The 13,936-nt window shown below is 65.6% G+C and overlaps 2 protein-coding genes across 2 annotated transcripts; one reads left to right on the top strand and one right to left on the bottom strand.

Moving 5' to 3' along the window:
* Positions 1-148: 148 nt before the first annotated feature.
* Positions 149-8,637, bottom strand: RARG (retinoic acid receptor gamma). Its single transcript, XM_036399856.2, has 8 exons — positions 8,119-8,637; positions 5,601-5,746; positions 4,955-5,096; positions 4,417-4,571; positions 3,409-3,585; positions 2,639-2,843; positions 2,031-2,189; positions 149-1,332 (listed from the first exon to the last, which is right to left on the bottom strand). The coding sequence occupies exons 1-8, from the start codon at positions 8,237-8,239 to the stop codon at positions 1,157-1,159; spliced, it is 1,281 nt and encodes a 426-aa protein (XP_036255749.1). The 5' UTR covers positions 8,240-8,637; the 3' UTR covers positions 149-1,156.
* Positions 8,638-11,430: 2,793 nt separating this feature from the next.
* MFSD5 (major facilitator superfamily domain containing 5) lies at positions 11,431-13,927 on the top strand. The gene is made up of 2 exons (XM_036399855.2): positions 11,431-11,533; positions 12,587-13,927. The coding sequence occupies exon 2, from the start codon at positions 12,611-12,613 to the stop codon at positions 13,925-13,927; it is 1,317 nt and encodes a 438-aa protein (XP_036255748.1). The 5' UTR covers positions 11,431-11,533; positions 12,587-12,610.
* The last annotated feature ends 9 nt before the right edge of the window (positions 13,928-13,936 follow it).

Here is a 13,936-nt window from a genome sequence, read left to right as displayed (position 1 = left end):
GAGTCTCTAAGTCAGAAGGGACCCCAGGTACCCCCCCCTCCCCCGTACCCCAGGGGTGCCCCCTCACCTCAGGGGGGGGTCCCAAGGTTCCCCTCTCCCCCCAAGTCACCTTTACAGCCCCCCCACCCCAAATTCATTACTCCCCCCAAAATTTCCATAACTTTATTTTGCAAAAATAGAAAAGTCCCATGTCCCCCCTGAGCGCGGGAGGGGGTGGGTGGGCTGTAAACATGGCAGGGGGGCCCCCCAAAAAGGGGGGAATTAGCAGGGTGCAGCAGCGGGGGGGGGGCCCTGTTCTGAGGGGGCCCGATGTAAACGCAGAGGAATAAATAGGGGTGAAAGTGCAGCCCCCGGGGGGGGTACCCTTCTGTGTAGTGTAACAGGCTCCCCTTGAGGGCTCTGCACCCCCACATTCAGGGGGGCAGTTGTAGGGGGGCCAGCAAGGCCAGACCCTACAATCCAGCCAGGCTGGGGGTAACAGAGAGTTGGGAGGGCAGTTGGGTCTGGGGGGACCCCCAGGATTTTGGGGTCACCCTATGGCTTGAGCCCACCCCGAAATGGGGGGAGGTTGTGGGGGTCACCTTGTGTCCCCCATCTTTGGTCTCTGTAGTGTTTGGGGGGCCACCAGGGGAGGGCAGTTTTGGGGTTTCCCTCCTCACCCCAACAGCATCAAAAAGCAAAACCCACAAGCAGCCCCCCACCAATACAAACAATGTGTCCCCAGATTTGGGGGGTAGGATGTCCTGGGGGAGAAGGGGGGTGTGTCCCCCCTCGCAAATCCACCCTGTGTCCAATAAATAAATCATGGGGGGGCACCGTGGGAGTGCCAGGCATTAATTTGGTGGGGAGATGCTGGGGCCCCCAACTCTCCCCCCCCTCACAGCCCCCCCAGTACAAGGGGAGGGTGGCAGCAGGGTCTGAGGAGGTTTTGGCGTGAAGCTGAGGTTTGGGGGGTGCCCCCAGACTCCCCCAGCTTAAGGCAATAGCTTTGCTCTGTCAGTCTCTGCCCCCTTCCCCAAATTCGGGGGGGGCACTTTGGGGAGCTCCCCCTCCCTGGAGCAAAAGGGAGGAGGAAGGCAGCTTCCCTGGAAGGCAGCTCTGAATGTCCCACCCCACTGGGGATGGGTTTTGGAGATCCTCCCCGAGCTGGGGGCGGCTATGGGGATGTGGGGGGGCCAGGGGGACTGTCCTGGGCGGCAGGAGGCTCTGGGGGCGGGGGGGGTGCATCCCCCCCCACTTCGGTGAAGATTTCGGGGTTCTCCAGCATTTCCCGGATCAGGGGGGGCATCGGCCCCGGGATCTCCGTGCGCAGGGTGATGGCTCGTTCTGCCCCTGGGGGAGCCAAAATGTCAACACCCCTGAAGGCCTTGGGCCCCTCCTGAGAGATGGAACCCCCTTCCAAAAAATGAGCTTCAACACCCTCTCAAATTTCAACTCCCGCCCAAAACCCTGAACCCGCAAAACCTTGTACCCCTCCAAGACCTTGAACACCTCCAAGACCTTGAACACCTCCAAAATGAGCTTCAATTGCTGCAAAGCCTTGCTGCAAACCCCACAAGAGATTGAATCTCCCCCTGAGGCTTTGAATCCCACCCAAAAATGAACTTCAGTGCCCTCCCAAATGTCAACAGTCCCCAACTTTCAAAACCCCACAAAAGCTTCAACGCCTTCAAAACCTTGAACCTCCCCAGATACCCTGAACAACCCCAAAATGAGCTTCAGACCCCGCCACCCCCCCACCCCCGCCCCGCACTGCCAAAACCTTGAAACACCCCCAGGACCCTCAACTGTGCCTCCCTGAGAGCTTCAAATCCTGTGGTGCCAGGGGCAGGTTTGGGGGTGTCCTGATGGGTTTTGGGGTCCTGGGAAGGTTTGTGGGTTGCCCTCTTTGGTGGTGACTTTGAACAGCATTTGGGAAGATCACTGTGGCTAGGGGGTTTTGGGGGGATCCCAAGGGGGTTTGGGGGGTTCTGGGGTCCTGGCAGGGTTGCTGCAGTTTGGGGGGCCCCGGGGATCTGGGGGTTGCTCACCCTTGGTGCTGATGCCACGCAGGTCAGTGATTTTGAGCAGCATCCGAGGGAAACGCTGAGGCTGCCACGGGCGCCGGCGCCGGGCATAGACCCGGAGAGCCTCGAGCAGTGGCTCCTGCAGCCGCTCCACGCGCCGGGGCTGCTCCAGCTCCATCCGGTCTGGGGAGAGAGAGACACCACCTGCATAGACATCGTCCCCATTTCCCCTGTCCCTGCGTCCCCATGTCCCCACATGCCCATCTTCTGGAGATCCCCATCTCCCCCCAGTATCCCCTCATGTCCCCACTTCCGCAGTTGAGCGGCCACAACTCAGTCCCATGTCCCCATGTCTGCCATAGCCCTGATACGCTCCCAACGTCTCTGCAATGTCCCCCAAAACCTCACCCTGACAGATGAGGCAGATGGCACTGGGCAGCCCTGGCTCAGTCCCCTGTCCCCCCCATCCTCCAATGTCCCCCATGTCCCCACCCCACAGATGAGCAGCCCTGACTCAGTCCCCTGTCCCCCCCGTGTCCTGCAATGTCCCCCATGTCCCCACCCCACAGATGAGCAGCCCTGACTCAGTCCCCTGTCCCCCCCGTGTCCTGCAATGTCCCCCATGTCCCCACCCCCACAGATGAGGCAGATGGCACTGAGCAGCCCGGTCTCGGTGTCATCGAGCTGCAGCGGCAGCAGCTGCCCCGCAAAGGCGAACACGAGGTCGGTGAGGGGCCCGAACCCCGCGTTGTGCATCTGGGTCCGGGTCAGCGTCAGCCCGTCTGAGAACGTCATCGTGTCCTGCTCTGGCGTGTAGCGGGTGCAGATCCGCAGCATCTGTGGGGCAGGGACCCCAAAATCACCAAGGGGCACCACAATACATCCAGGGACACCAAAAATCCATCCAGGGTCACTGAAATCACCCAAGGGCAATAGAATCCACACAGGGACAATAAAAATCCACAGAAGGGCCTGAAAACACGTCCAGGGACACCAAGAATCCACTCAGGGTCAGCCCATCCCATCACTGTGTCCTGCTCTGGAATGAAGCAGGTGCAGATCCACAGCATCTGCAGGGCAGGGACCCCAAAATCCACCCATGATCTGCCCATCCTGGAGCATTGTCCTGTCCTGTTCTGGCTCTGCCACAGGACAGACACAGCACTGGGTGGGGGTCGGGGTCAGGGACACCCCAAAATAGCCCAAGGTCACAAAAAGCACCTAAGGGACCATAAAGTTTCCCACCAAGGGATCCTCAAACCCACCCAGGCCCTCCCAGGAGACCTCCCAGCCCCTCTCCAGGATATCTGTCTGTGGGAGGCGAGGTCAGGACCATCGTGGGCCACCCCAAGCCCCTTCAAGGAGCCCCTAAGCCCCCTGAGGAGCTCCCCCCAAGCCTCACCAGGATGTCGAGGCAGGCAGCCTTGAGCAGAGTGATCTGGTCGGCCATGCTGAGCCCTGTGAAGCCTGGGAGCCTCTTGGCAAACTCCACAATTTTGATGATGCACTTGGTGGCCAATTCGCTGAACTTGTCCCACAGCCCCAGGTCCAGCTGCACCCGGTGGTCAGCGCTCGAGTTCTGGGGGCACGGGGGGGCCACGGCTGTTAGGGGACTGTTCAGGAGCCCCTGGGACCCCCTGGAACCTCTGGGACCCCAACCCCAGCACCCTGAACTTGTCCCACAGCCCCAGGTCCAGCTGCACCCAGTGGTCAGTGCTCAGATTTTGGGGGGGGATGGGCTCAGTAATGGGGGTTCAGGGTGGACTGGGACTCCCTGAGACCACTGGGACCCCCTGAGACCCCCAGTCTCAGTAACCCCCAGCCCCAGGTCCAGCTGCACTATGTGGTCAGTGCTCAGTTTATGAGGGACACAGGCTCAGTTATGGGGGTTCAGGACCTGCTGGGACTCCCTGGAAAGTGCTGGCACTCAGTGACCCCCAGCCCCAGGTCCAGCTGCCCCCCTTACTCAGCAGCTGAGTTTTCAGGGGTCAGGGTGTGCAGAGACCCCGCTCTGAGCTCCAGCATTAGAGTCCCTCCTACAAGTAAGCCCCCAAACACCACCCACGACCCCCAGTGCTGTCCCAGTGCCCCCCTACCCCTGAACTTGTTCCCAGCCCCCCCCCTCCTCCGCTAGGGCTCAGCACTTATGGTTTGGAGGGATCAGGAGGGAACAGAGACCCAACTGTAGGTGTGAGGGCTGGGGTTGGGGCCACCCCCAAAGGGACCCCCAAAACCCCCTAAGCACAGAAACTTGGTGCCCCACTCCCTCTGAACATGTCCCCAGCCCCAGCTGCCCCCAGTGCTCATGTTTGGGAGGATCAGGAGGGAGCAGCGACCCTGCCCCAGATCCAAGGGCTGGGGGAGGGTTGGGGCCCCCCCTTGGTCCCCCCAGACCCTCAGCCCTGCTCACCGTGGTGTACTTGCCCAGCTGGCCCAGGGAGGGGAAGGTCTCCTGGTGGGCTCTGCTCACCCTCCGCACCAGCTCGGCCAGTTCGGGGCTCAGCTCATCCCCACCCAAATCCTCCTTCACCTCCTTCTTCCTCTTGTTCCGGTCGTTCCGCACGGCTGGGGGGGGTGGGATTGGGGGTTGGGGGCATTGGTGTGCCCCCTCAGATCCCTCTCAGGTGGGGTTTCCTCCCCCAAAAATCCCCCATGGGACAGGAACATCCCCACCATGAGCATCCCCAGAACCCTGGGACCCCTCAGCAAGGCTTTGGGGGAGGGGTTCTCAATTTTAGGCAATTCCTCTGCAGGACCAAGGGGGGAAAGCCTCACACCCAAGGAGGGAAAGCCTCATACCCACAGTCCCCTCCACAGCCCCAAATCCTCCCCAAGTCCCTCCCAAGGACAGGAACATCCCCAGGCCCACCGCGACACCACCAGGGCCCCTCAGGAATGTTTGGGAGGGTCCCCAACTTCGGGGGACCCCGGCCCAGACCCCCTCGCACCTTCCTTGGACATTCCGACCTGGAAGCACTTCTGGAGGCGGCAGAACTGGCAGCGATTGCGGGTGACCTTGTCGATCTGGCAGTTGCGCTCCCGGTGACACGTGTACACCATGTTCTTCTGGATGCTCCTCCGGAAAAACCCCTGCAGTGGGAAAACGGGGAGTCAGGGCACCCCCAAACTGGGGGCACCACTATCACACCCCCAGGGATCCCAGTAAGGCTCCCCAGTGCTTGGGGTGGAGCTCCTCGGTGGTTCCCCAGTATCCCAGGATGGGGCACAGGGCTTGGGGAGCTCCCACTTCCCCAGGGGGTGCCCACTGGCCTAGGGAGGAGTCCCCATCCCCCAGGCATGGTCCCACTCGCTCCACAGGGTCTGTGATGTCCCCAAGTGTCCCCATTACTGCTCCCCAGTGCTTGGGGGATTCCCACTCTCCCAAGGGGTCACCAGTCCTCAGGTGGATCCCCACTGCCTGCGGTGAGCCCCTTTTATTGGGGCAGGTCCCCAGTGATGCCCCCTCCTCCAAGTGCTGGGTCCCCAGTGCCCCCCCTCCCATCACAGGGTCCCCACTGCCCCCACCCCCAGGGTTTCCACTGTCTCGGGGGTCCCCTTGCCCGGGGGGTCCCGGGACCCCCGGCTCCCCCGCACCTTGCAGCCCTCACAGGAGCTCACTCCGTAGTGGTAGCCAGAGCTGCGGTCACTGCACACGAAGCAAGGCTTGTGCACGCGGGGCGGGGGCGGTGGCGAGGGGGGGCCCGTGTCCCCCAAAACCCGCCCAGGGGAGGGCTCCAGGGCTGCGGGGGCAAAAGATGGAGGGAGTTAAACAGCCCCTCTCAAGCCCTCTCCAAAGGGGCCCCAGCCCACAACAGGGGCTGGAGGAAACTGAAGCACAAACTGAAGGGGGCTTCAGTGTGATTTTGGGGGTCTCGCTGTCACCTCCACGGCCCTAAAACCTGAGTTGCAAATCCCCAAAATCGGGGCTGGGGGGGCTGAAATCCGGGGATTCCACCATGGGTGCGGGACATATCAGTGTTCACCCTCTCCCCTCTGATCCCCAACACCTGGCGTGGGGAGGTACCCAGCTTCCCCAAACCCCAAAATCCGGGAGAAGGGTCCCCAGCCCCCTCAATTCCCCCCCTCGCAGTGCCGGGGGTGACACAGGGGGGAGGGAAGAGCCCCCCGACGCGCAGCCCGGGCGGCAGTGGGGGAGGGGCGGCTGGTTTCAGATTTTTTTTTTGGGTAGGTTTTGTGTGTTTTGCTAAAAAAAACCCAAAATTGCTGAAATTGAGGAAATTCCGGCCTCGAGCAGCGCGTTTGTAACCGCGGGGGAAAGGGGGAGCGAGGGGACCCCGCCCAGCGCGTGCCACGGGCACCCTAAAATAACCCGGGGGGGCGGGGGAGGACCCCACCCTAAAAAAACGAGGCCGAAATTGGGGATCACACTCCGGCCCCCGTCACGGGGACCCACCCAGGCGCACCCCAGGTTTGGAGAGGGCTGGCTCTGACCCCCCCCCCCCCCGCATCAATACTGGGGATTCCCCGCGGAGGGTTGAGGCGGGGAGGGGGTTTCATTTGCGGGGTGCACATTTGGGGGACCCCACCGTGCCTGTTTTCTCTTAAAGTTTGATTTTTGAAGGGGGAGGAACCCAAATTAAAGCATCCACGCCCCAAAAAACAGCGCCCCAAAAAACAGCACCCCAAAATCGGGGACCACGACTCTGTGGGGCCCCCAGTTTTCTGGGGTCTCCACGCTCCAAGGGGCAGTCTCCCACCAGGCCTTAAACTGGGGGAGGTGGGGGGAAGTTCCTCCGCCCAGGGTGGAATTTGGGGGGGCCACGGGGGTTCCCCTCAAAACCCGGGGGGTGACGCCCCCCCCGCCCTGCTGAGAAGGGCCCCCTCCCCCCCGTCCCCACGCCAAGTGGGGTTCGGGCGGGTTTGGGGCAGCCCCGCAGGGGTTAAAGTGCCACATTGGCAGCGCGGGGGGGACGCGGGGGGACGCGGGCGCGGCCACGACTGGAACCAGTTAGGCCGAGGAACTGGGAGGGGGGGAGGATACAGGAGGGGGCAATGCACCACTGGCATAGGTGGAAGGGGGGAAATGAGGGGCGTTTTAGGGGATTCTGTCCCCTCCCACCCCGTTTGTGCCCAGATGTACACGGTAGGGTTCCTGTGGGGCCCCCAGGACCCCCCTCGTGGGCCCCCCCAAAACTGGGTGCCTCTTTCTACCCTCACACAGGGGTCTGCGACTCCCCGAAAAGAACAAGGTTCGGGGCCCCCGAGCCCCTCCAAAGCAGGGTCCAGGACCCCCGACCTCCCCAAAAGTGTCCTGTGTGGTCCATGTCCCTGTGCCCCTCCAATACCGGGTCCCCATTTCTGACCCCCAAAGGGCTCCGGGACACCGCGACCTCCCCCAAAACCAGGCTCCAGGTCCCTCGAGCCCCCAAAGGGGCTCCCCCAGTGCGGTCCCCGCGTCCCTGTGCCCCCCCCGCCACCCCGGGTCCCTCCTGGGGGGAATTTGGGGACGTCACTCGCCCCCCGCCGCGCGCACGCCCCCCCGGCCACCCCCTCGCGTCATTCCCGCACACGCCCAGGCCGCTCCGGCACCCACGCGCGTCACTCCCGCCACCCCCGCGGCACCCCCGGGTCACCCTCACCCCCCCTCAGGAGCGTTCACACCCTGGGACACGCTCGCACCCCAGCTCCCGGCACACCCACGCACCCACCCGCGGACACGGGGCCAACCCCATGCCCGCCCCGACACGCCGCCTCCCGCACACGGGCACTCGCTGGCACACCCGGGCTCACTCTCGGAGACCCCTCCCCACGGCCCCGACCCCCCCACGCTCCCCACACCCACTCGCAGCCGCGCCCCCGCCTCTCCCGCGCAGTCACCCCAGCGGGGGCACAGCCAGCGCACGCTCACGCTCATTTACACACGCACTCACACGCCCAGAGGGTCTCCCGAGCGCCCCGAGCACCCACTCGCGACACGAACACTCCCCACGCACCCACCGCGCGCCCGCACTCGCTCTCGCACCCGTTTGCACGCTCAGTTCACACCTGGCCGCGCTTCCCCGCCCCCCCAGCCCCACACACACTCGAGAACCCTCCCACCCCTCGAGCGCTCCCGATCCCCCTCACCCCTCGCCCCCGGCCCCCCCGGTACCTCTGCGGGCCGGGCCCCCGCAGCCGGCGGGCACCGGGACCCTGCGCAGGGCGCAGCCCCCGCGGTTCGTCACGTCGTGCAGCCGCCGCGGCGCCGCCGCCGCCTCCACGCAGCCGAACATGGCGAGCCCGGCCCCCCCGGGCCCCCCGGGCCCGCCGCGATCGGTCGCGATCGGCCCCGGTCGCGATCGGCCCCGAGCGGCCCCGGAGGGTGCGGCTGCGGGGGCGGGGCCTGAGCGAGGGGCGGGGCCTGAACAAGCTGGGGCTGGAAGGCGAGCGGGGAATGGGGCGGGGTCTGGGCGGGGCTTCGGTGGGAGGTTGTGAACGGCGACGGGAAACGGGGCGGGGCCTGGAGGGGCGGGGTCGTTTGGAATGTGAGAGCTGGAGTATGGGCGGGGCTTAAATGGGCGGGGCTAAATTCGGAACAGGGCCGGGGTTGAGATGGAGGGGCTTGGAAGGGGAGGGGCCTGGAGTGGCCGGGCTGAGCAGGAACGAGGCGTGGCCTCAGGGATGGGCGGGGCTGGACGGGGAATGGGCGGGTATTGGAGCACTGGGCGCGGCCTGGGGCGCGGGCACGCGGTGTCTCGTACACACGTGTCATATGTGTCACACGGTATCAGGCGTGTTTGTTCCCTCCGTGTGTCCTCCCTCCCTGGGGGGCACCCAGGCCCCGCCCCCTGTCTCCCCCAACCCCTCCCAGTCCTCCCAGTCCCCGCGTCGTCACGCCCTCCCCAGTCCCTCCCAATTCCACGCCGTGCACTCCCAGTGCTCATGTCATCACCCGTCTCCCCAGTCCTCCCAGTTCTTCCAGTCCTTTCCAGTTCCCTGTCACTACCCCAGCCCTTCCTAGTCCCTCCCAGTCCCCTTGTCACCCCTCAATCCCTCCCAGTCCTACCAGTTCTCCCAGTCCCCCGCGCCATCTCCCCAGTCCTTCCCAGTCCCTTCCAATCCCCTTGTCACTTCCCCCAGTGTGTGCACTGTGGACAGGTGTGTGCCAGCATGTCCAGGTGTGTGTGAGCATATCCAGGTGTGCACAGGTATGAGTGGGTGTGCGCAGCTGTGTCTGGGTGTGCAAGGGCTGTGCCAGCACCGCCTGCCCGACTGCATTTCTGGGGCTCTGCAGGAGTAACACACCTGTAACAACATCCCTGCACACGGGATCATTGCACAGCTCACACACCTGCACACAGGATCATTGCACATGTCACACACCTGTACAGAGGATCACTGCACAGGTCACTGCATGTGTCACACACTTGCACACAAGTTGATCACATGTAAAGAAAGGCATGTCACACATCTGTACGTGGGGATGATCACGTCACTGCGCGTGTCACACACCTGAACACAGGATGGTCAGGTGTCACTGTGTGTGTCACACAGCTGTACATAGGATGATCACATGTCACTATGTGTGTCACACACCTGTACACGGGATGATCCCATGTAACTATATGTGTCACACACCTTTACACGGGATGGTCATGTGTCACACACCTGTACATGCGATGGTCACATGTCACTGCACGTGTCACACACCTTTACCCAGCCTCCAGTGAGCACACACATGTCTGGGCATGAGGACACATGTGCAGGGTGTGTCCCTGCACATCACACACACGCACACGCGTGTCCCCATGTCCGGACATGCGTGTAACCCACCCCCGCCTCTCCCCCCCGTGCCGGGAAAAGGGGAGGGGAAGGGCTGGAGTGGGGGAGGGGCAGGAATGGGCTCATGGAAAATGTTTTGGGTGGAAATTCCTCTCCCCGCCCCTCCCCCACTGCAGCTCAATGGCCCCTTTGTGCAGCCCCGGCCCTGCCCCCGCCACGCTGGGACCCCCCCGTGTGTCTGGCCCAACCCCCGTGTCCCCCCGTTTGTTCTCCCGTTTGTCCCCCCATGTCTCCGCACAGCCCCCATGGCCCCATAATTTCCTGTGAGCCCCAATCGTGTCCCCCGTGTCCCCCGTGTCCCCAACCTGTGTCTCCTCAGTAGCATCCCCCCGTAATCCCCGTGACCCCCAAGTCACCATAACTCTGGGTCCACCCAATCGTGTTGCCCCATGTCTTTCGTGTCCCCTGTGACCTCCCCATGTCCCCAGGGTCCCGTGTGTCTCCCCATGGCCCCCGTGTCCCTTATGCTGCTGCATGCCCCATAACCCCTTCCTCCCCCAGTCGTGTCTCCCCGGTGTCCCCTGTGCCCTACCATGCCTCCATAATCCCGTGTCTCCAACCATGTTCCTCATGTCCCCTGTGCACCCCTATGTCCCCTGTGTTCCCCCAGCTGTGTTCCCCATGTCCCCGCACATCCCCATGTCCTCCATGTCCCGAACGTCCCCCATGTCCTGTGTGTCCCCCCATGTCCCTGTGTCCCCACACTGCCCCCAAACTCATGTTCCCTGCCCTCAATTTCCTCCATGTCTCCCGTGTCCCCTGTGCCCCCCCATGCCTCCTGTGCCCCCCGTGTCCCCGGCGCCCTCCAATATCCCCTGTGCCCCCCTGCATCCACTGTGCACCCCCATAACCCCTGTGTCCCCCTGTGCTCTCCCGTATCCCTTGTGCCCCATCGTGTCCCCGGTGCTCTCCCATATCCCCCACCCCACTGCACCCCCCTCATTCCCCCTATCCCAGGTCCCCCCATGTCCCCCGTGTCCCCCCACCCCCCATCTTCCCCATGTCCCCGGTGTCCCCATGTCCCCTGTGCCCCACTCGGTGTCCTTATGTCCCCGTGTCTCTCACCCACGGGTGCCGCCACGTGCCCCCCCCGCTCCCCCCGCTCAGCCGCTTTGCCCGGTAAATCCCCGGGGGGGGCCGTGGGTTGCGGGGGGGGAGGCTCGGCCATGGGGCTGGGCTGGCCGCGACCCCGGCCCCGCCGGCGCGGGGGAACGTCCCCGCGCTGTCACCCCCCCTGTCACCTCCCGCCCTGCTGCGCCCCCCCCTTCTGCTCCCCGCCCTGCCCCTTCTGCTCACCCCCCTCCTGCTGCCCCCAGTGCCACCCCCCGCCCTGCTGCGCCCCCCCCTACTGCCCCCTGCCTTGTCACCCTTCCTGCCACCCCTCCTGGTGCCCCCCACCCCCCTGTCCCCAGTGTCACCCCCCACCCCAGTGCTTCCCCCAGTGCTTCCCCCAGTGCTACCCCCTGCCCTGCTGTCCCCAGTGTCCCCCCCTGCCCTACCACCCCCCTCCTTGCCCCCCCCAGTGTCACCCCCCTCCCTGCTGCCTCCAATATCACCCCCCGCCCTGCCGCCCCCCCTGCTGCGCCCCCCCCGCCTGTCCCCAGTGCCAAGCCCCGGCCTGTCCTCCCCCGTGTCACCCCCGATGCTGCCCCCCCCCGCGCCGCGTCCCCCCCCGGCCCCGCCTGAGCCTCAAGTGAGGGGGGCCCGGCCCCCCCGTGCCGCAGCGCGGACCCCCGGAGGCAGCGGTGAGTGAGGGGCGGGCAGGGCAGCCCCCGGTACCGGGACACGGAGAGGGGGTTCCGGGCGGTTCCGGGGGTACGGGGGGTACCGGGGGGGTCACCAGGGGGGTTTGCTCGGGGGTTTCCCGGGGGTTTGCTCGAGGCTCTTCGCACGAGCTCTCTGAGGGCGCGGGTCCCCACAAACCCCCCGCGGCGAGTCAGGGGGCGGCTCTTTGGGCTGGAATGCCGCACCCCCCCCACGGGGGGTACAGTGGGGGACACTCGGGGGTCTCCGCAATCCCCCGTGTGCTGTCTGAGGGTCCCTCGGGGGGGGCCCCACCGGTCCCCGCGGGTCTCTGGGTGTCTCTGTGGGCACCTGGGGGGCCCGAGCGGGGGGGCGCGGGGCCTGTGTCACGTGACACGGGCCAACATGGCGGCGCCCATGGGACCGGAAACGGAAGTGGCTCGGCAGAGGCGCCGCGGAGCAGCTGCGACGCCAGTGGGGCCCGGGGGTATGGAGGGGACCCTGAGGGACCCGCGGGTTACCGGAAGGGATGGAGGGGGTTTGGAGGGTCTGAGAGGTGTCTGGGGGCATCCTATTGGGCAACTCTGGGGTCGGGGGGGGGGGGCTATGGGAGTGGAGGGGGCGCTGTATGGCTCTGTAGGGGGTATATGTGGGGGGCTTAAGGAGGATTTGGGGTGCGAGGGTCCTGTGGGGGGGTGTGGGGGTTCTATGAGGGTCTTATGGGGAGTCTGTGGAGGTTCTATGTGGGGCCCGTGGGAATCTGGAGCGTAGGGGGTATGGGGGTCTGTGGGGGGTTGTGGGGAACTCTGGTGGGGGTTTAGGGTCTGTGGGGGTTCTGTGGGGCCTGGGGGGGGGGGGTCTGTGTGGCCTTGGAGGGGTGGCCTGTGGAGGAGCTGTGGGGGACTGTGTGGCGTATCAGTGATGCTGGGAGTCCCTGTGTGGTGGGGGGTCCCTAGGGAACCCACGGGCTGTCTGAGGAATTTGGGGCACCTGGGTGGTGCCTCGGGACTGTCCCAGTTCCTCCTAGTGCTGATCTCCCTTTTTCCCTTCCCCAGGCCCTCCTGAGCCCCCTCCCCACCATGTTCCTGCTGCCCTGCTCTGCCCTCGCCCTCCTCCTCCTCACTTGCCTGGCTCTGGAGCCGGCCCCGCGCCGTCCCCCGCCCTCCAACCCCGCGTTCCGCAGCTTCCAGCGGCAGTTCCTGCTGGGATACCTGCCGGCACTGGCCGCCGACTGGCTGCAGGGCCCGCTGCTCTTCCAGCTGCTGCACAGCCGGGGCTTCCTGCGCAGCCAGATCGCCACCCTCTACTCCTGCGGCTTCGCCTCCAACGTCGCCTTCGGCCTCGTCTCCGGGGTTTTTGTGGACCGGCTGGGCCGGAAGAAGTCCTGTGTGCTGTCCTCGGTGCTGTGCTCCGTGTCCTGCCTGCTGCAGCTCTCCCACGATTTCCTGGCCCTGGCGGCCGCCCGGGTCCTGGCAGGGCTCGGCACTTCCCTGCTCTTCTCTGCCTTTGAGTCCTGGTACCTCCATGAGCACCTGGAGCGCCACGACTTCCCTGCCGAGTGGATTCCTGACACCTTCTCCCGCGTGGCGCTCTGGAACAGCGGCCTGGCCGTGGCAGCTGGCCTGCTGGCCTGGCTGCTGGCCGAGGGGCTGCTGCTGGGCCCCGCGGCCCCGTTCCTGGCGGCACTGCCCTTCCTGGCTCTCTCGGGGATCTTCACTGGGAAAAACTGGGATGAGAACTACGGGAAGAGCCGGCCCTGTGGGAAGGCCTGCGGGGAAGGCCTTCGGGGCCTTGTGTCCGAGCCCCGGGCGCTGCTTCTGGGGCTGGTCCAGGCCCTGGTGGAGAGCATCCTGCTCATCTTTGCCTTCCTTTGGACGCCGGTCCTGGAGCCGCACGGGATCCCGCTGGGAATCGCCTTCTCGGCATTCATGGCCGCCAGCGCCGCGGGCTCGGCGCTGTTCCGGCGCGGTGCCACCGGGAGGCTCCGGCTGCAGCCGCTGCGGCTCCTGCCCGGCTCCGTGCTGCTGCTGGCGCTGGCGCTCGTGCTCCTGGCCCTGCCGCTGGACGCCCCCGGCGACTTCTTCGCCGTGCTGCTGCTGCAGCTCTCCTGTGGGATCTACTTCCCGGCCATGGCGTTCCTGCGGCGCCGCCTGGAGGGCGGGGGTAATGCGGCGGGAGGAGCGCGGTGGCTGCGGCTGCCCCTAGGCCTGGGGGTGGCGCTGGCACTGCCAGCGCTGCCCGGGGACCCCGCGGGGACACGGGCCGTGCTCGGGGCCGCCGCCCTGGCGGCGCTGGTGGCGCTGGGGGCAGCCGGGGGGGTCCTGGGCACCAGCCGTGGGGACGAGGGGCTGAGGGTGGGGGACGAGGGGCTGCTCGAGGGGGACACTGGGGAGTGACAGGCACAC

The sequence above is a fragment of the Molothrus ater genome, chromosome 30 (assembly GCF_012460135.2).
Source record: "Molothrus ater isolate BHLD 08-10-18 breed brown headed cowbird chromosome 30, BPBGC_Mater_1.1, whole genome shotgun sequence".
Classification (NCBI taxonomy): Eukaryota; Metazoa; Chordata; class Aves; order Passeriformes; family Icteridae; genus Molothrus; species Molothrus ater.
This window is presented reverse-complemented; position numbering and strand designations above follow the sequence as displayed.